This window comes from Cebus imitator, unplaced genomic scaffold (genome assembly GCF_001604975.1).
Source record: "Cebus imitator isolate Cc_AM_T3 unplaced genomic scaffold, Cebus_imitator-1.0 Scaffold300, whole genome shotgun sequence".
In the NCBI taxonomy this organism is placed as follows: domain Eukaryota; kingdom Metazoa; phylum Chordata; class Mammalia; order Primates; family Cebidae; genus Cebus; species Cebus imitator.
The window spans coordinates 1,439,977-1,466,738 of NW_016107615.1; the positions used below are offsets into that span (position 1 = coordinate 1,439,977).

The 26,762-nt window shown below is 36.2% G+C and overlaps 1 protein-coding gene and 1 non-coding gene across 6 annotated transcripts in view; both read left to right on the plus strand.

The window, feature by feature from the left end:
• NAALADL2 (N-acetylated alpha-linked acidic dipeptidase like 2) overlaps window positions 1-26,762 on the plus strand; it is a 1,349,309-nt gene that overhangs the window by 1,283,455 nt on the left and 39,092 nt on the right. For all 5 annotated transcript variants that reach the window (XM_017502844.2, XM_037729372.1, XM_017502843.2 and 2 more), the window contains 2 exons: window positions 7,626-7,719; window positions 24,529-24,727. In XM_017502844.2, coding sequence (XP_017358333.1) covers window positions 7,626-7,719; window positions 24,529-24,727 — 293 coding nt within the window. The remainder of the gene's footprint in view (window positions 1-7,625; window positions 7,720-24,528; window positions 24,728-26,762) is intronic.
• On the plus strand, window positions 9,250-9,355 carry LOC119467533. The gene has a single exon (XR_005196069.1). It is a non-coding gene; the product is annotated as a small nucleolar RNA U13 (small nucleolar RNA).

Consider the following 26,762-nt stretch of genomic DNA (forward strand, 5'->3'; position numbering starts at 1 on the left):
TTTTGTATTTTTAGTAGAGACGGGGTTTCACCATGTTGACCAGGATGGTCTCGATCTCTTGACCTCGTGATCCACCCGCCTCGGCCTCCCAAAGTGGTGGGATTACAGGCTTGAGCCACCGCGCCCAGCCGTCGCTTCCCTTTTCTTTGCCTGTACATTTGTTCCGACCACAAGGCATCCCTGCAGTCCCTGAGTCTGTTGTGACTCTGAGGGCTGCCAGATTCACAAATCACTCATTGCACAATTAAACGCCTTTAAATTTAATTCAGGTGAAGTTTTTGTTTTGTTTTGTTTTTGTTTTTTTAGCAAGTGCCACGGTGATATCACAGTTTTTTTTTTAATGCTACCTTATAAAACAGGTGTTATTGTTACCTCACAACATCAACTTTCATAGTAGGGCTCTATTGCATTTTAAATTTAATTGAGGACATAAAAATATCCCATGATGATAGTTTAGCTTACAGCTTAAGTGAAAGGTATAAACTATGATTACGTTAATCTGGGTTTATAAAATTATATAAACTACACAATGCTCAACCATGCCTGTGGCTAAAGAGAAATGACATGATAGACCCAAGGCATTGGTGTTGTTTTAGTGAACCTATATATGTTTGAATGCACTGTCCATTCAATAAGTAACAGATTTATTGAAAGCATTTATTGCGAATAGAGGCACTATACTGGGTAATGAGTTACAAAAATTAAGGGAAGAAAATGCACACTACTCTTTAGATATTGACAGTTTAGTAAATAATATTTTTTTGTCTACATTGGTCTGGTGAGTAAGAGAAAGATTTGTGATGAAGTCAAAGAAGTACTTTGACTTCTCTTTCCTTGACCTAAAGTAATTTTGTTGTATTTAAAAGTTCAAAAGAGTATTTTAAGAAAACTTAATACAGGGTTATGTATACGTGTGTTTGTGTGTGTGTGTGTGTGTGTGTGTGTGTGTGCAATTTTTCCTTAAACTTTGTAAATAATCTGTTGCCTTATTGCCTCATAGGGTGATATTTATATTCTTAAAATGTAGAATAAGGTTCTATGTATAGGTTTTATCTTTTGTCAATCTGATCTTGCCTAAACCAGTGAGACTACTAACTCTGGAAATATCAATATTATTTAGTGAAAGAGAAAAGCTTTTGCAATGTGGTGATTATTGACTCAGTTTTCCACACAATGGTCCTTTTATCTTTTAAAAATATTTTTAGTTCTATGCAGTTTTCTATTTCTAATTTATTATTCCTTTATCTTCTGCTCAGGGCTAGTTTGGTCAGAGAAGAGTGGAAAGGAATGACCCCAGGATCTGGAGGCAGATGTGTACTTGTAAAGTCATTGCATTGTAATTTTACAGATGCTGAGTAGTTATTTGCTTATGCTATGTGCCACAGGTATGTAAATATAATAGATGTTCAGGATTGGAAATAAGGTATTGCAGGTATTGGCCAGTAGTATTACAAGAAACATAGGTTTTCGTATTTTTTTCACCAGGAAACACAGTAGTAGAGTGGAAAGAACAGTGGCAAGAAGTAAAAAACATAAATTCTAGCTTTAGTTTTCCATAAATAACCAACTGAGAGTTTTTGTTTCTAGATCCTGACTTAAACCTCGTGTTACAGCAAAAAAGTAGCACAGGCCTTCAAATCTATTACCCTGGAGTAGGTGACTTGAGCAAGTTAACTAACCTCTGAGACCTCAATTTCTTTTTTTATACAAACATGATATCTGCCTTGCTGAGCTGTTGTGAGAATGAGAGAGAATGATGTTTAAAAACTTCCATACAGCTATGACACCTAGTAGGTGCTCAAGAAAATTTAGTTTTTGGTATTTTAGCTTTGCCATTACTGTTAACTGTTCTCGATGAAGATGATTCTCAATTTTTTTTTTTTTTTTTTTTGAGACGGATCTTGCTTTGTCACCAGACTGGAGTGCAGTGGAACAATCTCAGCTCACTGCAACCTCTCCCTCCTGGGTTAAAGTGATTCTTCCGCCTCAGCCTCCCGAGTAGCTGGGACCACAGGTGCACATCACCACGCCCTGCTAATTTTTGTATTTTTTTTAGTAGAGATGAATTTTCACCATGTTGGCCAGGAAGGTCTCGATCTCTTGACCTCGTGATCCACCCACCTCAGCCTCCGAAAGTGCTGGGATTACAGGCATGAGCCACCACGGCCAATTCCCAATGTTTTTAACAAAGGATATTAATTCCCCATCTACCTGTCTCTTAGGGTTGTCACGATGGTGAAATGAGATATGCATGTGTAAAGCACTTTGAAAAGAATGAGGCCTTATATGAATGTAAAGGAAAGTTGTTCTGGCATGCCTGAGGATGGCTGAGTTTCAGAGTGGGTAAGGGGTATACAAATCTTCCTCTTGCTTACGAAGCTGCAAAGAAAGCCAATTTAGTCTAAGCATTCCATTGTGGGCCAGGTGTTTCTGACGTTGCAATCTCTGTTGCCAGATTTTCTTTGAAAGAAATAGCAAGGTAGTTGGCTTATATACCAGTGTTCAAGCTGCCAAGCTACTCTTAAAAAAAACAAAACAAAACAGCTTTCTTCAGCAGGACTCAGAGAAGTTTCCTCCTTTTTCTTTTATTTTAATATTTTGTAATGTGTGGTATCCAGATTCTAAGTATAAACAAAACAGATGTGTTCTGGAGTCTCTATTATACAGTTCAAATTTGAAAAAAAAAAGATCAACCATAATCCTTCTCATTTTATTTTAAAAATTATTTTTATAAACAATTAGTTTTTATATTTTGGTGTTCCTTGTATGATTTGGATGCGGTGAGGTAGAATTGAAAGATAATTTATATCACTCTATTGCAGACAATTTTTTTCCTGAAGTACAGCTTGATCAGAGTAGGCAGTTTCTCAGGACTTTTGTGTTCACTATGCTGGTGTAGGGGGCAAAAGGAAAGCTTTCCCTCCACTTTCTGAAGTTTTGCTGAAAATCAACTGACAACAAGCAGACTAATAGGAGAAAAAGACATAGATATTTATTTAATGTGCATGACGGGGGGAATTGCAAAAGGATTACCCAATAACTCAATGGAGTATAGAAATATATTTATGTACCCTTTTTTGTAAAGCAGAGGGAGATGGGGAATTTAGACCATTCTTCTCATGAATAGTAAATTATTATTAGGGAGAATGAAAAGACCTGGGAGACAAAATTAATTTGTAAATGACTCTCTTTAGTAATTGAATCATCCTGAGAAGTGACACTATCTGTTTGAAAAAGTCCATTCAGATGTGGTTGATTCCCTCAGTGACAAATAATGAGATTTCTAAGATGGGATGAAAGATGACTGTGTTGCTCTTTGGAATTTTAGTTTTTAGATAAATAAGAGAACTTCAGAGAACATCCTCATCTTGTGGTTTGAGAGAGACAGAGGTGTTGGAAGGGTGCAGGGCAAGCAAGGGAAGGGCTGAGAGACCTTGAGGCTCTTTCTTTAGCTCGGTATGTCAAAGTCTCATTTTGTGAGATCCTTTTTCAGCACCCCAACATTGGGGATAAGACTGCAAAGATACCTTAGGCATTGGTTGCTACATCTGGGAGAAAAATACCTCAAAGGAATAAAAGGTTATCAAAAGTCATTCTTTAATGAGAACACACGGACCCAGGGAGGGGAACAACACACAGTGGGACCTTTTTAGGTGAGTAAAGGTGGGGGGAGGGAGAGCATTAGGAAAAATAGCTAATGCACATGGGGCTTAATACCTAGATGATGGGTTGATCAGTGCAGCAAACCACCATGGTGCACATTTACCTATATAACAAACCTGCACATCCTGCACATGTATCTCAGAACTTAAAAAAGGGGTCATTTCTCCTCTTTATTTCTAATAAATACATTTTTCCAAACGTATAGAAGATCAAATTGGATTAAATTTTTTTATGACTTGCATTGTGCAAACATTTGGGAAATATAACATTTAAATATGATATTAGTCCATTTTCACACTGCTGATAATGACATGCTGAAGACTGGGCAATTGATGAAGGAAAGAGGTTTAATGGAGAACTTACAGTTTCATGTGGCTGAGGAAGCCTCGCAATTGTGGCAGAGGTAAGGTGGAGTAACTCTCATTTTACGTGGATGGAGGCAGGCAAAAAGAGAGCTTGTATAGGGAAATGCCCGTTTTTAACACCATCAGATCTCGTGAGACCCATTCACTATCACAAGAACATGGGACAGACCCACCCCCCATTATTCAATCATCTCCTACTGGGTCCCTCCCACAGCACATGGGAATTATGGGAGCTACAAGATAATATTTAGGTGGGGACACAGCCAAACCATACCAGTCCACCTCTGGCCCCTCCCAAATCTCATATCATCTCATCTCAAAACCAATCATTCCCAACAGTCCCCCAGAGTGTCAGCTCATTTCAGCATTAACTCAAAAGTCCACAGTCCAAAGTCTCATCTGAGACAAGGCAAGTCCCTTCCACCTATGAGTCCGTAAAATCAAAACAAGTTAGTTACTTCCTAGATACAATGGGGGTACAGGCATTGAGTAACTACAGCCATTCCAAATGGGAGACATTGACCAAAACATGGGGCTGTAGGCCCCATGCAAGTCTGAAATTCAGCAGGGCAGTCAAATCTTAAAGTTCTTTTTAAAATGATCTCTTTTGACTCCATGTCTCACATCCTGGTTAGACTGATGCAGGAGGTAGATTCCCTCCACTCATGTGGATTTGCAGGGTATAGGCACCCCACACCTGGCTGCTTTTACAAGCTGGTGTTGCACGTCTGTGGCGTTTTCAGGCACAGGGTGCAAGCTGTCAGTGCAGCTATCATTCTGGGGTCTGCAGAATGGTGGTCCTCTTCTACAGCTCCGCTAGGTGGTGCCCCAATAGGGACTCTGTATGGGGCTGTCATCCCACATTCCTTTTCCCACACTGCTGTAGCAGTGGATGGGCTCTCCCCTGCAACAGAATTTTTCCTGGGCAAACAGGCAGTTCCATACATCTTCTGAAATGTTGGCAGAGGTTCTCAAATCTACCATGTGGAAGCTACCAAGGCTTGGGGCTTCCACCCTCTAAAGCAACAGCCCGAATTGTTCCTTAGCCTCTTTTAGTCACGATCGGAGCAGCTACAAGACAGGGCACCAAGTCCCCAGATGGCACACAGCAGAGGGACCCTGGGCCTGGCCCACAAAACCATTTTTTCCTCCAAAACCACTAGGCTTGTGGTGGGAGGGGCTGCTGAAAGGTCTCTGTCACGCCCTGGAAACATTTCCCCATTGTCTTGATGATTAACATTTGGCTTTTTGTTACTTATGCAAATTTCTGCAGCTGGCTTGAATAAATCCCATAGACAATGGGATTTTCTTTTCTGTTGCATTGTCAGGCTGCAAACTTTCCAAACTTTTATGCTCTGTTTCCCTTTCAAAACTGAATACCTGTATCAGCACCCAAGTCATCTCTTGAATGCTTTGCAACTTCAAAATTTCTTTACCACATTCCCTAAATCATCTCTCTCAATTCAAAGTTTCACAAATCTCAAGGATGGGGCAAAATGCTACCAATCTCTTTGCTGAAACATAACAAAAGTCACCTTTTCTCCAGTTCCCAAAAAGTTCCTCATCTTTATCTGAGACCACCTCACCCTGGATTTTATTTTTTCTGTAATTATCAGCATTTTGGTCAAAATCATTCAACAAGTCTCTAGGGAGTTGCAAACCTTCCCACATTTTCCTGTCTTCTTCTGAACCCTCCAAACTGTTCCAACCTCTGCCTATTACCCAGTTTCAATTTTTTTTTTTTTTTTTATCAGCAGTGCCCCACTCCTGGTACCAATTTACTGTGTTAATCTGTTTTCATGCTGCTGATAAAGACATACCCAAGATGCAATTTACAAAGGAAAGAGGTTTGAGAACTCACAGTTTCACATGGCTGGGGAAGCCTCACAATCATGGTGGAAGACAAAGAGGAACAAGTCACATCATTCATGGATGGCAGCAGGAAAAAAGAGATCAGGGAAACACCATCAGATCTCATGAAATCTATTCACTATCATGAGAACAGCATGGGAAAGACATGCCCCCATGATTCAATCATCTCCTACAGGGTCCCTCCCATAACACATGGGAATTATGGGAGCTACAAGATGAAATTTGGGTGGGGACACAGAGCCAACCCATTATCAAATATTAAGTGGAATTGGGACCTTGTTGAATGTATATATTTGGATATAAACATCATAATTTCCTTGTAAGTTATATCTTTTATGCATTCTGTGTCGTTAGTGTGCTAATTTCCCCTGTGTAGCTTCACAAGACAATGTTTTTCATTCACTAACCACATTTCTTACTGCATTAGTAATATCAACATAGTCACATTTCCCTGTGTGCTGCCTTCAGGGTTATGAGAGATGTAGGTACATTTGTTAAGCCCAGGTAAATATTAAATATCACTTATGAGAGAGAGAGAGATAACAATGGCATTTGCTGCCAGCCCGAAGGTCCTCTGAGATGTGTATGAATGCATATGACTTGTTCAGCCTATTAAGCAGATGCTAGTTCAGCTGAAGTGCATGTGGGTAGGGTCATGGGGGAATTATGTATGTATGAAAATTGCAGATATGAGCTTTGGGGATGTCTTTTAAACTTTTTATTTATTTATTTTAATCATTGATCTCAAATATGTATTAATACTATTCGTTTTGATTATAGAAAATTGTAAAAATTAAAAAGCAGTTAGGAATTGAATAAAAACATGAAGGAAAATAGTACTTAAGATTTTGAGGGAGGTTTATTGGAAGCCAAATGTAAAGATCCACCCGTGAAGACACACCACCGCAGAGTCTGTTCCAAGTTGGGAGGGTTTCCTAAGGAAGTCTAGAAGAAGGGAGGAAGCCTCCTCATATCAGAGTTGTTCTTTTTGCTGGAGGGTATAATGCAGAGGTTACAATCACTGGCTACAGATGTCAACATACAGGTTAAAATGTCTACATGCAGGACAATCAGCAGAACTTCCTGATTCTGAAACAAATCAGCAAAATTTCATGATTCAAAGACAAATAAGCATCCTTTTCAATGTCATTAGGCTATGTATTCATCAGTATGTAATTTGAGGAACTCAGAAAAATTTCTTTAGTGACAGGATGTTACCATAAATCACAAGACAGGTTAACTTGGAAGCCAAGTTTACTTTCAAAGTAAACTGGCAAATGTGGCCCGTAGGTTATCAAATAAAATAAATCAATCATTAATTTTGTCTGAAGTTTTGCTTAGTACAATAACCAGACATTGATTTTCAGTTGTTCCTCTCTACTGCTTGTTTGGTCATGTGATATTATGAACTGTAAGGAATTATTTAAAGTCTAAATATTGCAACTCTTTCAATGAGGGAAGCCATTTCTTAATATTTCAGCTCAGAAAATGAATGATATATTTCTTTATACTATTCTGAAATGTGAAAAAGTTACTGAGGTCTTTTTCTTTATAGAAAGACAAAAGTAAGGATTTAAAAGAAAAATGAGATTTTATAAAACTAGATTTTTATTGTGTGTTTTTGCTGCTCTAGATGTATAAAAATATCTGAAAGCATGAAAAACAAACAAATGAAAACTCCTAATTACTGAATGTTAGTATTTCCTTTTTTCTTTTTTCTTTCAGCTTTCGGGAGAAGTGATTTTGCAAATTGCCAACGAACCTGTTCTGCCCTTTAATGCACTTGATATAGCTTTAGAAGTTCAAAACAACCTTAAAGGTAATTCTCCTTTGATTTATAGTAATTTTACCAATGAAAAATTGTTCAACTAATTTTAAACAAGGAATGAAGTCATCGATGATCTTACTAGCTATGACAATGCTGTGCTTCCTGGAGAAGGTGATCCTGGGAAGGACCTGGAAGAATTTTAGCTTTTAGTCAACAAAAATGAGATGCACTTATGTGTGAGCATAAAGCAGAATACCAGATTTTAAAGGAAGGCCCATCTATGTTGTCAGAGAGATTTATAATTCTAAGTTTTTATTATTATTTTCAGGTTCCATATAGAATAATATAGTTCAATGATCCATTTTTTTTTTTTAACATTGCACCTAACAGTCAATCAGTTCAAACAAGGCTGGCCTGGAAGTTTCTCTTTTGGGGCTGGTTTCTATGTCATATGGGCCCCACTCCATTTGACTGAGATGTTGGCTCAGACCTCAGATCAAAGATGATAAGGAAGAAACCAGGCAATTATTTCCGAGTTTCTATTTCAATTCCTTCATGTTTGAGTACATATCTCTCTGCAGAATGCTGACCCCACCCTAATAATTACATTTACTTTCCTTTTATCTACATACAAATCTTTTAATTAGGCTCCTAATTTGTCTTCATTAACCACATAGAAAGAGCAGTATTGTGATTAGAGATTTTACCTTCCTCCTCTCTGAGTCACACATCTTCCTAACAGATCTTCGATGAGTCATTTGTGGACAACTATTTCTCAATAAAAAAGTCAATATTTTAACTGTAAAGCTGAAACAGTAATTCTTTGAAAACAGATAATTCTAAAAAGCCACATATTTCCAATAGCTGAAGATTTCATCCTTTTTTCTTTACCTGGATTTCTTATTATTGTCTGAATTAGAGATTACTCCTTTTTTCCCCCTCAGTACTTCTTATGGTTTTATTATAGTGGCTATAAAACTATGACCTTGTGAACAGCTATTGGTTCCCATACAAAATGGCCTCATGTTGCTCTGCTTTTTGTATATTTAAGTTAGTCTCTATGTCGTTTCCTTCTTTCCTACCTACATGAGGATTTCATCTCACTGTTGTCAGTGTGTCTACCTGTAGCAGTCACTCTGGGCAACCAAGCATATGACATTTTACAAAATAAGATAGAAGCAGGTATAAATAAAGGTCTAAATAGTTTGTGCATAATCAATATCATTTCTGAAAATACTTTTTAAACATTAATTTTATTTGTTCTGTAAACCATTTTGCTGTTTCTTTAGTTTTTACACTACATACTTCAGAAAATTCTGTTGGTATTACATATAAAACTTTAAACTTTCAGAAAACAAAAGAGGTTAACAGCCTTACAATACTTGTTCATCTCTAAAGCAGTAACTGTTATGCATGAAAAGATGCCCCAAAGAGTATATTACAAAATGCTAACATTCTATAATAGAATTATAGATGATAAGTTGCTTTTCTGAGGCCAAAAGTGTTAGCAATACTGTCATCTTACATGCTAAAATCCATTTTTTAAGCAATGGGGTTTAGTCTTCAAAATTCATATATATGATTCTTTTGTGGTTCATATTTGTGATGTTTGGATTTTCAGGCTAATGTGTGAGATGTACCTCCTTCAAACCTTGTTAGCACATTGGCACATTACAATTGTCCAACATAGCAAATCTACAGATTAACATGTTATTTCATCATTATCACGGCTATATGAACATTTAAGTTACACGGGCTAAGAATGATGCTCAAAAAATGACCTTTTGGGTTATTGCTAGAATCATATTATCAATCTGGTTTATGTGGATGATTAAGGACCTCTTTCAACCTCTGAAGAAAATTATGATCTTTCTCCACAGAAAGTTACATGCACATAAAAATTTTTGCATGTAATCGCCATGGACTTCACACCATCTCCTGAATTCACTTTTTTGTTCATTTAAATATTTAAATTAAATATTTATCGAGCCTCTATGGTATGCCTGGCATGGTTCCATTATCCAAACAAACAAACAAAACAAAAACAAACAGCAGCGAAATAAATAAACCAAAATTAAAATCCCTGCGCCTAAGAAACATACCTACATCCATTCCCATAGTGAGACAAAATTGGCATAAATAAAAGCAAATCTGAAATTACCATTATGTTCAAACTAATATCAGTCACTAAGTGCCATAATATTAATTACTGTTATACAAATTTGTATTCCCAAAATAAATGTGATAGCAGAACATAGCAGTTGCATTTTGAGTCTGGAGGAGATATCTGACCTGATAATATAAATTTCGGATTCATCCTAGATGAAATTTCTAGGGGATTCCACGTAGGGGACAGAAAAGGTCTAAGACTTCGGAGGCACTCCTTACCTTTACAAGCTGGGAGAAAAGGTACAATCATAGAAGGAGACCAATGAGGAGTGTCCAAACAATAATAGAAAAACAGGTGAATGTTATAACCAGAGGCCAAGTGGATAAAATATTCCCAAGAAGAGGAAGTAATCAACTGTGTCAAATGCCGCTAATGGGTAAAGAAAAGGAGGACTGAGAATTGACTACTGGATTTAGCAATGTGGAAGTCATTGGTGATCTTAACAAAACCATTTTAATGGATTTGTATAAGCAAAAGCCGGATTAGAAGGCATCTGAAAGAAAATGAGGTTATAAATTGGGGATATGTGTTGGTGTCAGAGGCATAGGAACCAGAGTGACTCCACCNTATAAGCAAAAGCCGGATTAGAAGGCATCTGAAAGAAAATGAGGTTATAAATTGGGGATATGTGTTGGTGTCAGAGGCATAGGAACCAGAGTGACTCCACCTTGAGTGAGGGCTAGGAAAATGAGGCTGGGACTTGCTGGGCTGCATCCCCAGAAACTTAGGCATTCCTAGTCTCTCAGTGTTTATGGTTAAGGGAACAGATTGATAATGTTTACTCAACAGACCCAGACTTGGGAGTGTTCTAACATGCTAACGTCTTGAGAACAACGGCATTCCTAATTTTGTTTTAAAGACAACTATATTTATTCTTGCAAAATGTAGTAATTAAGAAATTAATCCTTTATCGCAAACACTTATAGCAGAGCATATCCACCCATGATCTTTTGTATCCTGTACATAAGCAAGCATTGTACCTACAGTGGACACGTTCCTCCTCTTACTTTAGGAAATGCCCTGCTCGGTCTATGGAATAGCTGTTCTTTCACCACTTTACTTTTTTAAGAAACTTGCTTTTGATTTGCACTGCAGACTCACCCTGAATTCTTTCTTGTATGAGATCCAAGACCCGTCTCTTGGGGTCTGGATCTGGGCCCCTTTCCTGTAACAGTGGTATAAGTATGGAGTCAAGGAAGTGTAGCATGTTTTTATTTTGATGACAGTGATCTAGTGGAGTGGTAAAATTTGCTCACACAAGAGAGTAAACCGATAATTACTGTATTGATTTTCCTAAGTGGGGGAAACACAAGGATTGAGGACTTTGTATTAGTTAGGAACTGTAGTAGACCAGGCAGTTATAACACCATAAACTGGGTGGCTGATGAACAACAGTAATTTATTTCTTACAATTTGGAGGCTAAGATATCCAAGATCAAGACACCAGCAGTTTCACGGTCTGGTGAGGGTTTACGTCCCGGTTCAAAGATGACCATCTTTTTGCTAAAACTCCACATGGTAGAAGTGTGGAAGAAGCTCTCTCGTGTTTAACAGGGCACTGGTTTAATTTTTTAGGGCTCTGGCCTCACGAACTAATCAATTCTAAAAGGTCCCACCTCCTAATACTATCGCTTTCGGGGTTAGATTTCAGCATAGGAATTCTGGGGGGACACAGCACTCAGATCAAAGCAGAAACACAGTAGTCCATCCATGAAAATGTGAAGGGAGGCAGAACACACAGCAGATAGGTAAATTTGGTGTTGGGATTCCTTGTCAAGTTTCTTTAGATTAGAAAAGCATAAAATAGGTTTTCTTTAGGAGGGTAAGAAAGTGAAAAACTATGGAAATGTAAGTTTTGAAACAGCATTAAGAGCCTGGAAGAGATACATATTATACATGGGAAAATTCAGCATAATTTTGGATTTTTTCCAACCTTCGAGGGGATGCAAATGCAGGCAAGAAAAGATTCTTTTCCTCACTTATCACTAGGTTAACGGTTGAGACACCTATCACAAAAGATACATTAAACAAGTGTGAACTCAAAATACGTGAGATAGATCTCAGTCAACTTAGATATTTTATTTTGCCAATGTTAAGGGTGCATCCATGACACAGATTCAGACATCAACTAATATATGTAAGATGTACATTGGTTACAGGAAGGCGGGACAGCTTGAAGCAGAGAGGGGACTTCCAGGTCATAGATAGATAAGGGACAAAAAACTGCAATCTCTTGAGTTTCTGATTCGCCTTTCACTGAATACACAATTTACAGGAAGAATCACGTGTGCCTTAGTCTGGTTTAGTGAAAAAGTAGGGCAAAGGAAGCAATCAGATATGTGCTTATCTCATGTGAGCAGAGGGATGACTGATTTCTGTCTGTCCTTTGTCCACAAGGAATTTCCTCATGAGGGAGGTATATAGCTTTTTTTAAATCTTTGTATCTATACTGTATAGTAATGGAATAGCAAAGAAACTAAGGAAAAGAGAATATCTCTATGTAGATACTGAAATTGACAAGAATTAAGAGTTGCGAAAGAGTGAGTGATGATGAGTCAAGAGATAAAAATCTTCGAAGAGTGAACGGTGGTGATCTAGAAACACTTCATATTATTCTTCTAGGGTGGGTGGTACAAAAGCACAGGGGAAAAAAAGCACTGCTGCCTATGGGAGCTAAAATGCAACTGATATCCTTAGGTGAGAATCAGGTTTTAATTAAAGCAAGAAGGGAAAGGAGCTATTCTCAGAATAGGCCAAGGAAATTAATAACCTTTTCCATAATAGTTATATCTAAGCGTGTGTCATCACAGGAGAAACAAAACAAAACAGAACTGCAATGATTCTACAGAGATTTTCACTCCAAGGCAGACGCCACTATATATACAGCTAGTGCTCTACTTACGACCACGATTGGTTCCGACAGACCGGTCGTCACACGATTTGGTCGTAAGTTGAGTAGGCTATATGTACAGTACTGTGAAATGATGTGATAAAAATCTTTAAGTCATATTTTATCATAGTTTTCTTTCATTATTGTTATATATCATAATTTTCTTTGTTCATTTTATGCCATTTGTATCATCTCTACACCATTTTGTTTCTTATTTTTACATTTGTCAGGTTTAAGTAAAACACTGCATTACCAGTACAACTGGTTTAATATTTGCAAAACATACAAAATTACAAAATACAGGTGCATGCAAAAATACAAAATACAGGTGTAAAAAGTACCATAGGAAACATTTTCCCAATTGCAAAACATATCAAAATATATAAACATGTACGAAACATTTTATTGGCCGCTGGTGCTTGGCTGCGATCATTGATGTCGTCACCTGAGGCAGCAGTTGGGGTTACCGGAGTTGGTTTTTTCATAAACATAGTGTGCTTTGTCTGAGTTGTATGTTTCTTTTTTTCTTCATAAATTTCACGATACGGATGAAACACATCGTGCGCCATCTGTTCAATCCTTGCAAATCGTTCGATATTTGGGTCCATTGCTTCGAAATGTATAAAAAGTTTATTGGGAGGGGTTTGATGAAAAATATCCAAGACACAAAACACAAATTGCTGTACCGAGTCTGGGAAAACAGTTGTAATGGTGCACGCGGAGATGGTAGTGCTGCCGGAAGCTGGTCGGCACTGTCGTACGCCCAGCTGGGCAACGTTTGAGCTGCCAGACGCGGAGCAGTCATGGCTAGCGATTGTGATCGTAAAGTCGAATGGTCGTAAGTTGCATAGGTCGTAAGTCGATCAATACCTGTAGATGAATCTGTCCCTAAAATCCAAGGTTCTCAAATGGAGGAGCGAGGAGCACTTTGGCCTCTTACAGCCATATCAGACTTCTGCCAAAGATGAAACTTTTTATTTGGTTATTGATTGTTGTATGTGGTTGGTTTTCTTTGGATGTGAAATTCTTTGGGTCTCTCTGCCACTTTCACTCAGAAAGATGAGGTCAGACTTGATATGTACACATATTAAAAAAAGCAATGCAAAGCAAAACAAAATGTAACCAAACAAAATAGGCCAAAATACTTCTTTTACCATGTCCTGTGTGTAACTGTTTGATAGAATTAATATGACCTGACATCTTTAAACTATATGTTTTTGTATTTTACTTATTGTGACAATATAATCATGGTCAAAGATTATTCAAATATTTGCTAAACTGTAGGCAACTGTACTATTTTCGTTTTAATGGCTAAAAATCAAATACAGTAAAGTGCTAATGTGTGAGTAATGGAAACCACTTATCAACACCTAAGTACATATTGCAGTTTTAATTTTAGCTGCAATGCTAGGTAATTTTATTAGCTAAACAGAATTCCAGTACTGTGTTAAATGAAACATATAATTTTACTGCTTAATACAAACTTAAATTGTTAATATATTTTCTTATTTTTATGACAGTTTGCAGTGATTACTCTTAAATTCTCTACGGTAAAAAAAAAAAAAAAAAAAAAAAAAAAGTGACCTTCAAGGCTGAACTATAAAATACTGTGTCTCCTTACTGCAAACAGTATGAAGGTCTCTGAAACCCAATTGCATTTTCAATGGTGTAATTTTTACCACTTGACAACCGGCCATCTTGTTTATTTATTACACTAGTTTGCTGTAGCAGCAGACCATTCTCAACTGTTCTCACAATCACCAGAAAGAAGGATAATTTACCAGTGAATAATTTGTTTGAGTTGATTTATTGGATGGTTCTTGAAAGCTCATTTTGACTGAGTGACCTTGGCTCATAATATTTGGTCAATGCCAAGCACATAATGGAGAATGAATATTTATTTGTGGTATATGGAGATATAGTGTAAATAGTGATGGATAAGATAGCTGATATAATTCAGATGTATTAATACTTCTGACAAAAAATGAGTGCAGTTATCCCTTGGTTTCCATGGAGAATTGGTTCCAGGAACTCTCTCAAATACCAAAGTCCATGAATGTTCAAGTTCCTCATATGAAATGGTGTAGTATTTGCATATAACCTGTACACATCCTCTAACACACTTTAGATCATCTGTAGATCACTTATAATATCTAATGCAATGTAAATAGTTGTTATACTGAATTGCTTAGGAAATAATGACAAGAAAAAAAAGTCTGCATGTGATCACTAAAGAAACCATTTTTTTCCACAAATATATTTTCAATCTACAGTTGCTAACTGTATGGGCAAAAAATACATTTAGAATGCTACGGTACTAGTTTGCAGGGGCAGAGGAAGGTATCAAGGATGAATAAAATACAACCACACCCTTGAACCTTAGAGCAAACTAAAGAGTGAGAATATAATAATCTTAACTAAATTTGCTGTTTCTCACCTTATCCACTTCTTAACTTTTAAAACAGCACTTTAAAACAATTAATGACTATGTAGTGCTGATGTTTTTTGCTTAATATATGCTATTTTCTTTCAGATTTTTGAATGTTAATTATTTATTAAATGGCATCATTGTAAATACGGCATATGACCAAATACAGTAAAAGTAATTTTCATTTGATCTAGCTATGTACACATTTATTTAGTGCAAGTCAGACGCAGCAGGAAACATCATTTTGAACTGTGTGGCCTATTGCCACCTCTTGATTATCTCACCAAATGTAAAATAGTTGCTGGCAGCATTTCCTCCTTTTCTTTGAATAACTGACAATGAGAATTTGATCTGGCTTTTTTCTTTTTTTTATTAGGTCTGATAATTCATTAGCATCAGTCACTTCATTTTAGAAGAAAGGATAGTATTTCAAGGTGATGATCACACTAAGGCAAGCATTCTGTGTCCTGTTAGATTTGTAGTTTCAATTTTTAAGTGTCGCTTGATTCTGTTTTACAATTGCAAGTGATTGAAATCTAATATGTTTTTTCTTTCTGAAAAATAAAGAGTGAGTTTCCCAACTAGCAAAATTAAGTTATGCACTATTGATTGCATGATTCTAGTTCTCAGCCCATCTGTTTTCAATTTTGGTTTAATTAACACCAATTCCAGCTCTAGACTGGTCAATAGACAGTCAAGTATAGTGGGTCCTCAGTCCCGTGCCCTCCCTCAGAAGTCCAGGGCATCCTGACTAAAATCCAGAGAGTTTCACTAACAGATTTTGTTCGCATGGGAATTCTGTTTCATGCTAGATTTCTAATGGTTTGGTCTGAGGTGGCATTTCTGCAACTTACCTTTTTCATTTGACAAGGAGTTCAACTCTAAAGCATTAGATGAAAAGTATCTTACCTTGTTTGCTCAAATTAATAGAGAAATTTAATAAGAGGTGGGCCATCCTTTGGGGGCAAATTCCTAAAATTCCATTTAGTCTCAATCCCCATTACATTTTTATATAGACTCTGACTACATAACCATATTAAAGATTGCATTTCATTTATTGGTAATCCACACTGCGTTCAAAAAAGTATTTGAGGCAGCTGGCTCTTTAGCAAAATCTGTTTTTCTCCACATTGTCAGAGTTTGTCTTCCAAAGCTAGTTTTTCTTTCACAACATTTCTCTTTATGACATTATCACATAATGTCACTTAATTATTATCCTAAGCACACTGTCCCTTTTTTTCTTTTGTTTATCTTCTGTCTCTCATGTTTTTGCTATCCACATGGTTTTTCATTGTGATCATTTCCTTCTCCACTGTGAGCACTTCATCTAAATTCCTTTGAAGTTTTCTTCCGAGTTACCTACATTTTGTATGTGACACTACATTGATTGAAATCTGTGGGGGACTTACGTTTCCTACTCTCCCATCATAATAATGGCCCATTTTATCTAAGTTTTTTTCCCTAAGGTATAGTTTTAGGATAAAAGCCTCTGCCCACGACAGAATAGTACCATAATCCATTATTCTATGAGTGTTTCCTCACTGGCACACTTTTAAAAATGTTTGTTGGTTTCTGTGTTTGCGTAAAGATACTTTTAGTTTTGGTTTGTAACGGAACACAAAGCACCCTTGCCTCCATGTTGATTAATTTTATTTAAGCCTTCCTTTCGTTTTCAGTGCATGTGAAATAATTAGACTCACCTGTGATGTTAAATATACAATTTCAACTTTCTGCCTCAGGAGAATGAAAAGAAGAAACTCCACCTGAATTTAATTCATGCAGGAACATTTTTGCTCATATTTCCCAAGCAGCCGATAGCCAGATCTTGTAGTCACAAATATAACACGGTGACAACATCTATTTATAGGTCACAAAAAGAGCCTATACAGTATTTATACACCAAATGGACAGAAAATTTGGAGAACTCACTACATGCAATGAGTTGACAATCTTGCTAGATTTGCATCCATCTTAGTTACCTGGATTATTGGATAATGTTTAGAATGTAAAAATAATTTGCTTATTTTTTTTAAAGTAACCAGTCTAATCCTTCTAAACCTATCACTTTGGTATCTTTGCAATAAGATTTCTGTTTCATTCAGTTTAGCTATAATTATCCATTGTTTTCTGGCATATTGCATCCTTAAATAATATCTTTTTATTTATGCATTATAAAATCAATGTTAGATTATTTGAGTATCAATAGTGCAATTGCTTCCACATTTTTTCTATACCTGAGTTGTTTGTTTAACATCTTTAAATCACCAGCTGAGATGATTCATTGTGATTCATACTTTAAAAGGCACCATGAAGAATAGAAAATGTAGGCTAAAAAGAACTGCTATTGCCCCTGGATGAAATCTTATTGGTAATTTCTTTCCTTTAGTGATACCACAAGGTATTTTTAAGATGACATTAAGTAACATACATTTTCCCCCAAATAATCTTCTATTCTTCTTTTAACCACTGTATTATGCAAAACATAAATCATACTTTTTCTTGTCACTATAAATCAGTGAAGTCTAAGCCATGATTGTGCAATTGTTAGTACCTTTAAAACTCTGGTAAACTTGGCCGGGCGCGGTGGCTCAAGCCTGTAATCCCAGCACTTTGGGAGGCCGAGGTGGGTGGATCACGAGGTCAAGAGATCGAGACCCTCCTGGTCAACATGGTGAAACCCCGTCTCTACTAAAAATACAAAAAATTAGCTGGGCATGGTGGTGCGTGCCTGTAATCCCAGCTACTCAGGAGGCTGAGGCAGGAGAATTGCCTGAACCCAGGAGGTGGAGGTTGCGGTGAGCGGAGATCGCGCCATTGCACTCCAGCCTGGGTAACATGAGTGAAACTCCGTCTCAAAAAAAAAAAAAAAAAAAAAAAAAAAAAAAAAACTGTGGTAAGCTCGTCCATACGATAATAGGTTCTGGGAAATGCTATTAAAGAAAAAGCCTACATTTGTTTCATATAAAAATGTTGTTTTAGAGGATGACCAGTACATTTCACTTTTAATTTAAAATAAAATTGAGTACACCTTTAAAAATACAGCCACAAAAAAAGACCAAAAAATTGAAGTAAACTAAAATTTAAAACTTGTTGGAGTATGAAACCCTGAACAGATCACAACAGCACACAGTAAAATAACTCTTGAGAACAGGAAAGTTATAGGCTGGTCAGGGTGGCTCATGCCTGTAACCCCAGCACTATAGGAGGCTGAGGCAGGAGGATCACTTGAGGCTAGGAGTTCAAGATCAATCTGGATAAAAGAGCAAGACTCCATCTCTGAAAAAAAAAATACTTTAAAAATTAGCTGGACCTGGTTGTGCAAGCCTTTGGCTCTAGATAATTGGAAGGCTGAGGCAGAAGGATCTCTTGAGCTCAAGAGGTCAAGCCAGCAGTGAGCTGTGATTGCCCCACTGTATTCCAGCCTGGGTGACACAGCCAGACCCATCTCTAAATAAATAAAAACAGCTCTAAATTTTTTCAGGCGTTTACCCTAAATTTTTTCAACTTAGAGTAAACTCCTGGGTATTAAGTTTGTTCTCTTACTACCCAGGAGTTTATGCTAAGTTGAAACAAATTGTCTTAATTCATTTTGTGCTGCTATCACAGAATACCCATAACTGGGTAATTTATAAAAAACCGAAATTTATTTCTCGCAATTCTGGAGGTTTTAAGTCTAAGATCAAGGAGCTGGCCAGTTTGGTGCCTGGTAAGCTTTCTGCTTATAAGAAGGCTATATCCTCTGAAGGAGAGGAACACTGTTTCCTACATGGCAGACTGGAGGAAAACAAAGAGAGACTATCCACTCCTGAAAGCCACTTTTTAAAGGCATTAAACTCACCATGAGAACAGAGCCCTCAAGGACTAATCGCCTCTCAAAGCCTCCATCTTCCAATGCCATTACAATTAATGTTGACAATTAATTTTCAACATGAGTTTTGGAGAGGACAAACTTGTCCATAGCATGCATCAAGTTATTTAATACCTCAGGTACAATGTAGTTTGTGCAGATCCCAGGTCCCGGCAGGTTACAGCATGCATAAATTCAGTGAATACAGTCATTACCGTAGTTAATGGCCTTACCCAGAAGTCTTAGAGGCTTTACATGTATAAGCCATTATAAAATGACTTTGAGCTTGTAACCTGCTGTTGCAAGGTGTTCTAGGATCCTGTATCAAGGGTCTTCAGGAGGAATAAGATTTCTGGGAAGAAGTTCGTCACTTTAGAGGCTATTCTCTGAAGCTCCAGATGTTAAGTTTCTTACATTTGTTAAAATATTTTAACTTCCTTTAGCTCTATGAGCTGAGCTGGGGTCTAAGTCCAATTTAGAGATTAAGACATTGAGCCTCAGAGGAGTTTGTGTCTTAAGTGAATGTATACTTAGTGGTAGAATTTGGGCTTGAATCTAGGTCTATCAGTTTCCAAAGCCCCCCAACCTATCTGCTAACCACACTGCCTCATGAACTGTCTCAAGTGCAGGATGCTGCAGGATGATGATTGGCTAGAAGGCAGAAGATTCCTTGAGTAGGAGGGATTTGTTTTCTCCAGAACGTCTTAGAGTCTTTCCTGAAATGGCCTGCCTAGATCTCAGTATCTATTTTGACATCTGCTGACTAACATTTCTCTCTCTCTTCTTCTCTCCCTGCCTCCCTCCCTCCTTCTTTCTTCCTCTTTAAATAATATGAATACTTCTTATAATATCCAGCTCCATTCTTTCCATAATAAACTAGAAAAATGGGAGGATTTGGGTTAGAGGTAGATTCATCCTCTAGAATAGTGAGGTCTGAAGGATGCAGATGGAAAGACATTAATGTTGTTTGAAAATGGAACACTCCCCTCAACTGCTTCAATGTAGATAATGTCCCAGAACTGTCAAGAGCTCATTTAAGATGTCCTTGACTTTAGGCAGTTTTATGATCTATCTCTCAAGATTTACTTCTTCCCTGGACACTTATCAGAGCATTCATACACACAATGAGCTCTTCAGTCATACTCATGAGAATTTCTTTCATGTGACACTTATTGTATGTTTAGATGTATTGTGTACATTTCTAACTAGATCAGGAATTTATTAAGATTACAGATTTAGTCTTAGGTCTTTGCTTCTTTCTCAATACTTTCAGAATAATATACGAAATAGGACTCAATAAATACATACTGAACACATGTATTTTACTTTGGGATGAAGAGAAAAAGAACAAATGCAAACTGTTTTTGTTTGAAATGTATAAGTATATTTCAGTTGTCTCAAATAATATCAGGATAGTTTCCATAGACAGTCTTTACTATATTATATTAAGCTTGGTTTTTAATATTTATAATAAATTAGCATATTCTGCTATACTATAAAAATTTATTAATGGTTAGCTTTTCACCAGGAGCAATGAGCTAAAGAATCACTTTTTAAAGTTCACTGTTTAATTCCTTTACCCTTTATATTATTTCTTTCCTTGTTCTTCAGAAGTGTGAGATAGCAGCCCATGGGGGAAAATGGCATCAAATTTACAGGCACAGCAAAATAAAATTAGAAATCCTTATTAAAGTGTATATGAGGAGGAATATGGAATATGATACATTGGGTTGGGGGATGCAGGTCAAAGACGTGAAAAAGAGTAATATCTTTGAGGAAAAAAAAATAACTGGTAAAGCTGTTACAGTATTTTTTCCATGCCTTTAAAAAATGGGTTGGTAGTAACTTGTGTTTAGTTTTTGTATTCTAATAATACAAACTTGTATATATAGTGATTTATGCACTTAGACACTTACATTTTTATTTTCTCCAAGGAAGCTGAAGGACTGTAGTATTAAGTAATTTATTCATGACTACATTGACAGTAATTAAGTAAACCAGGCTGTAATCTATCTTTTGATATCAAGTCCTTGGTCTTTAAACTCCATGTATATAATTAAAAAAATAATTGTATTAACCCTCTCTGTGAGAAATATCTAATTTCCAGTTAATTTCCTTTGTTCAAATGTGCTTATTATATTCTAAACCTGAACTGTGAACAGCCTCAATTTGTCCTGTACCTTAAGCAAAGTTTTATATAATCTTAGTTTTTATGGGGTTCTTGTAGAGCATATTTTAATTCAATTTAATTTAATTACTTATTATTATGCTACCATAGCCTCTTTTTAAAAAAATATTTTTCTTTTCTTTTACAAAAATAATGGATTTTTAGTAAGAAAATAAGTAGCATTTGTGGATACTCAGTAAGCACCAAACACCTCCCTGAATGATTTTGTAGACATTGTTTAATTTAATAATACAGTTCAAAAAAGACCCCTCATAATTCAATATTCACTCAACAAATTTATTCATAAATGACTACCATAAAACAGATATTGTGTTATGATCTGGGGATACAAAGAGAAATAAAATGTATTTGCCAATGATATGGGGTTCTTTCTAGTTAGAAAGAGAAGAGAGACAAGGCAGATAAGGATACAAATATTGCAGCTGCTATGATAAAAGTATATGTTAATTTTTAATTGATTAAATGGTGCAACTTGCACTTTTAGGTGATAGGGAAATGGCACCGAAACAGACACAAACCTCTTCTCTCACAGAGCCGATATTCTAGGAGGGATCCTAAGGAGCATGAAAGAGCAATCATTTGGGGGCACAACAGCTTAAGGAGGAAAGGTAACATTTCTTTCCGGTATTATTTAAAAGAACAAGCAAGCTCTAATTGACGGAGAAATGGCTACTAGAAATCCTTGGAGCATGATTTATATATCAAAATGATTAAGTGAACATTAAAAATAGAACTACTTTTCAATGTGTAACCTCACACCCTTGAAGTAATGCATATGGGTGTTGTGAGTGGCTGGTTTCCACTGTCAGGGTCCTTTCTGGAGCCAGCCAGTTCCTAAAGCTGTCAGTTCTCTACATCTGTACAACTGTCAAAGATAAATTCATTTAAAGCTAAATAAGGTAGAATGGTACAATTTGTCTCACTTGATTCAGTAGTAATGTGTTCAATTCTGTAGCGTACGTTCGATCAGAACAGATTTTTCTTTCTTAAATGGAAGACTCTTAAGGATGTCGAACTTGTTTTTACTGTTGTTCAGTCTTTCTAGCATAATCTAAATGTGCCATAGCCATCTTATTCTTGCCTTGTGCAGAGATATTTCCTTGAAGTTATCTATACATTGACTTTGGTGAACCATCAAAATTTAGGACAAACTATTTTCATAAAACGACATTGAGTAAGTTATTCAGGGGCAAGATTTTCTAAATGGCCTAAAATACCCACTCTTGCAGCCTCATTTTGTTGTAAAATTAAACAAAATAATTAAAGAATGTGAAATGCACTTTGAAAACATCAAATGCCAAAATCTTTTGAACTCCTACAACTGATTTTATTTTTATTGTTAATTTCAGTGAACAGGGAGCTAGATATTAGCTTCAAGAATTATTTCTCCTTCAACCACATTTTCAAACTAGATTTTGGGATATTAAAAATTAGCAAAAATGACTGTGTTCTCTAAGAACATTTCATGTAAGCCTACCTGTGAATCTCTTTGTAGCCCTTATAAAACTACTTATCTCTTTACATACCATTATTTGTTATCAGATTTTTTTCTAAGCATACTTTATTGAATCTACTTTGCTTATTTAGTAAACAATTATTGAATGTCAACACTGTGCTGGGCACTAAAGAATTTTACATGTAAAACAGTTTCCGTCAAAGGAAGGTGAGAATCAAAAATATCATTATATTAGAGATTGGTAATTCTTTGACAGACATATTTAATGTTATCAGTTATACATCTAATCTAGTTTTTCTTTTCTTAGTATATCATCTCTCTGTAATCTTTCTTAAACTTAAATATGTATAGAATAATCTGAGTAGCTTATTAAAATGGAGATCCTTGGCTCTGCCTCCAGAAAGAATCAATAGGTCCCGGAATCTGCATTTTCATTATGGTAACTGGTAACCTTGGACTTTACTCAGAGAGAGTCCTTTTGTGATATTTCCCTTTTGCCCAGGACTTCTCCTAGTGGAGGCTTCAGAAGGCCTACGTTCATCACACCATCTGCCTGTCTCAATGTTATCCAAAACTGCCAATTTAGATTATCCAGCACTACCTTCCTTCATTACCTTGACTTGAAGTGATCCTCTGTAGTGATGTGCCGGCCTTGTTGAAGTCAGTTGTGTTTAATCTTCTGAGAAGGATACCAGTAATTGTTGTCTCACTTAAAGGCTGATTCTAACGGTGAGATATCTGGAAGAAGATGATGAGGGAATGCACCTCTCATGACATGATAAGAGAATTATTTTAAAGAAGGTCTTGAATAAAGTCAGCTGAGAACCACTTACCTGTAGGGAAAACTCAACAAGTATTAATCATTTAATCCTCCTAACAAATCTATGAAGCAGGTACTGTTATTACATTCATTTTACAGATGAGGACACTGAGGCTCAAAAACTTTACCAATATCACATAGATTCTAAGTGGTAGAGCAGGGATTTAAACTCAAGTGGGCTGGCTGCAGAATTCAGTGGACCACTATACGAGTGTTGCCTTTCTCTTAGTCAAAGGAATGTCCTGTGCAACCTTTGCTATCACCATTCCTTTAAGAATGACTTTTAGTAAATTACACTAACAATTGGAAAAGAAACAAAATTACAAATCTCTAAAGTAAAACAAAACAAGGCAAACACTACATAAAATAGTTTTGGGTGTATTTTTAGGTCAAAGATGTATTTCAACCTCACATTACAGGACATTTCTAGTAGAGAAAAATGAACCCAAAGGACACACGAAAACATATAGTAACATATCTCAGGTTTTCAAGAGAAAAGATAACAACTCAATTTTTATTTTCTTCCCTGAAATACAGTTTACTCTCTGGTGAACATAGTTTTCTGAGTCAGAAAGATCAAACTTCTAATTCTGCCCTGTTGTTTACTTGTTTGATAACCTATGACAATTTGCTGACCTTACTTAATTCTCAGATTCTCTGAAATGTATGTGACAAACAAGGTTTGGTCAATATTGAAGACATAGTGCCTGGAATATAGTGATCCTTCAACAAGCAGAACTACCTGTTTATTGTTGTTATTATTATGAGCAGTGATAAACTTAATTTAGTAGAATAAAAACAAGTTTAGACAGAATGCTTTGGGAACAATAAATATATTCTCAAATTTTACTTGGTGCTGAATCGTTTTCTTGGACAGGTAAGATTCAAATGCATATAATCTTATTTTTGTCAAGTGACAGAAAGAAGATAACTATTAATGACAATTCCCTCTTCCTTCTTCAGTGGTCTGTCTGGTTTATAACTTAAAGTCCTGATTATAAAATGCTTCTTTTGCTCCCTTGAGAATGTCTCTTCTGAGATAGCTCATTTATCTTCACCAGGTGATCAACCCAACACTCATCAACTGTTAGCCATGGCGTCACGCCTGCGGGAGAGTGCTGAACTTTTTCAGTCTGATGAGATGCGACCTGCTAATGATCCCAAGGAGAGAGCGCCCATCCGCATCCGGATGCTGAATGACATTCTTCAAGACATGGAAAAAAGCTTTCTGGTGCAGCAGGTGCCACCAGGTTTTTATAGGTAGGATGCATGTCTAAAAAAAGTATACTTTTTGCCCTAAATTAAATGTTTATGTGTAACTTTCAGAATATGTACCTTCTATGAACATAACAGTATTTAAGAAGAAACTATAAAGCAGTTACTCATATAAGGAACTTCACCCTCCCCTAAAGAAAAGTTAAACTGCATAGATATAGAATAATGGAAACTTGGCTTGACAGTAGCATAGGAAAATCACTAAGAATTTTCTTACATCAATTTCAATATGAATCTAATTTTATATGGTCAATGAAAAAGCAAATGGAATTATAGGTTGCACTGAAAGAAATATACTTTCTTGACTGCATCAGGAGATACACCCATGCCATATTGTCCTAATCCCAACTAGATTAATGTGTTTAATTCTAGAAACTACATTTTTGTTGGAATTCAATAAATTTATTATGTAGGGGAAAGTGGGATCTGGATGGATGTTGGAACAACTGAGGAATTAGGCTTATTTGGTTGGAGAGTTACATGGAGTGCTGTATGAAAACATTTTAACAATTATATGGAAGGGGGATTAGATACAGACTCAGAGGATAATATGAGTACTGTATGGTTTTGTTTTTTAAGTTCCTTATATAGCAGAGGGTAAATAAAAAAAGATGAAGTTTAAAAGATTATGGTACCCATCAGTCATCAGAAAAATACAAATTAAAACCACAATGAGAAACCATCTCACACCAGTCAGAATGGCTATTATTTTTATTTATTTGTTTACTTATTATTATTTTTTTGAAAATCTAAGTATTTTATTCAATGATGGCAATATCCAATTTTGTTTTTTTATTCCTATGTCTTTTTAAAAAATTTATTTATTTTACTTTAGATGCATACTATGTCTGGCATTTCTCCCCGTGTTATCCCTCTCCACCCTCCTCACCCCCTGCTGTCTCTCCCCTACCCCCCACAACTGCCCCAGTGTGTGATGATCCTCTTCTACTATAAAGATACATGCACACATATTTATTTATTTTTATACTTTAAGTTTTGCGGTCCATGTGCAGAATGTGCAGGTTTGTTACATAGGTATACACATGTGAATGGCAATTATAAGAAAGTCAAAAAATAAGAGATGGCAAGAATGCACAGAAAAATGCTTATACACTGTTTGTACAAATGTAAATTAGTATAGCCTTTCTATGTACTTGGAAAACAGTATGGAGATTCCCAAACAACTAAAAATAGAATTACCATGTGACTCAGAAAGTTAATTGCTGGGTATCTACCCAAATGAAAACAATTTTTTATATCAAAAAGATACTTCCATTCATGTTTATCACAGTACTATTCACAATGGCAAGGTCATAGAATCAACCTGAGTGTCCATCAACATATGATTGGATTAAAAATATTGCACATGTACTCTATTCTCAGTATTCTATATTAAGCAGTCATCAAAAGGAATGAAAGCATGTCCTTCTTGGCAACAGGGTTGGAGCTGGAGGTCATGATCCTAAGTGAAATAACTCAGAAACAGAAAATCAGATACCACGTGTGCTCGCATATAATTAGGAGATAAATGATAGATGCACATGGACATACAGAGAGAAATAGACACTGGGATTGCAAAAGAGGGAGAGTTGAAAAGTTACATATTGGGTACACTGTTCTCTATTTGGGTGATGGGTACACTAGAGGCCCAAACTTCACCATTACATAATATATTCATGTAACAAACCTGCACATATACCTCCTAAATCTCTAAAAATTTGAGAAAAAGATTATGGCATATTTAAACAGTTTTTATTTAACTTATAATTCTATAAGACACAACATATAAATACATACCTTTCTGTTTAATATATACATACATAATTGTGTATTTATATGGCATACTTAATATATGTACGTGTGTATATATAGTATACATATATATATTTACGTATATATATTTCGTGTGTGTGTGTGTGTGTATGTATAATTTTATGTAGTGTGAAAGTCTAAAATTTGTGACCCTTTAAGAATGAAAGTTCTGGGCTAAACAGTCCTCCTACTTCATTCTTTCCCCAGT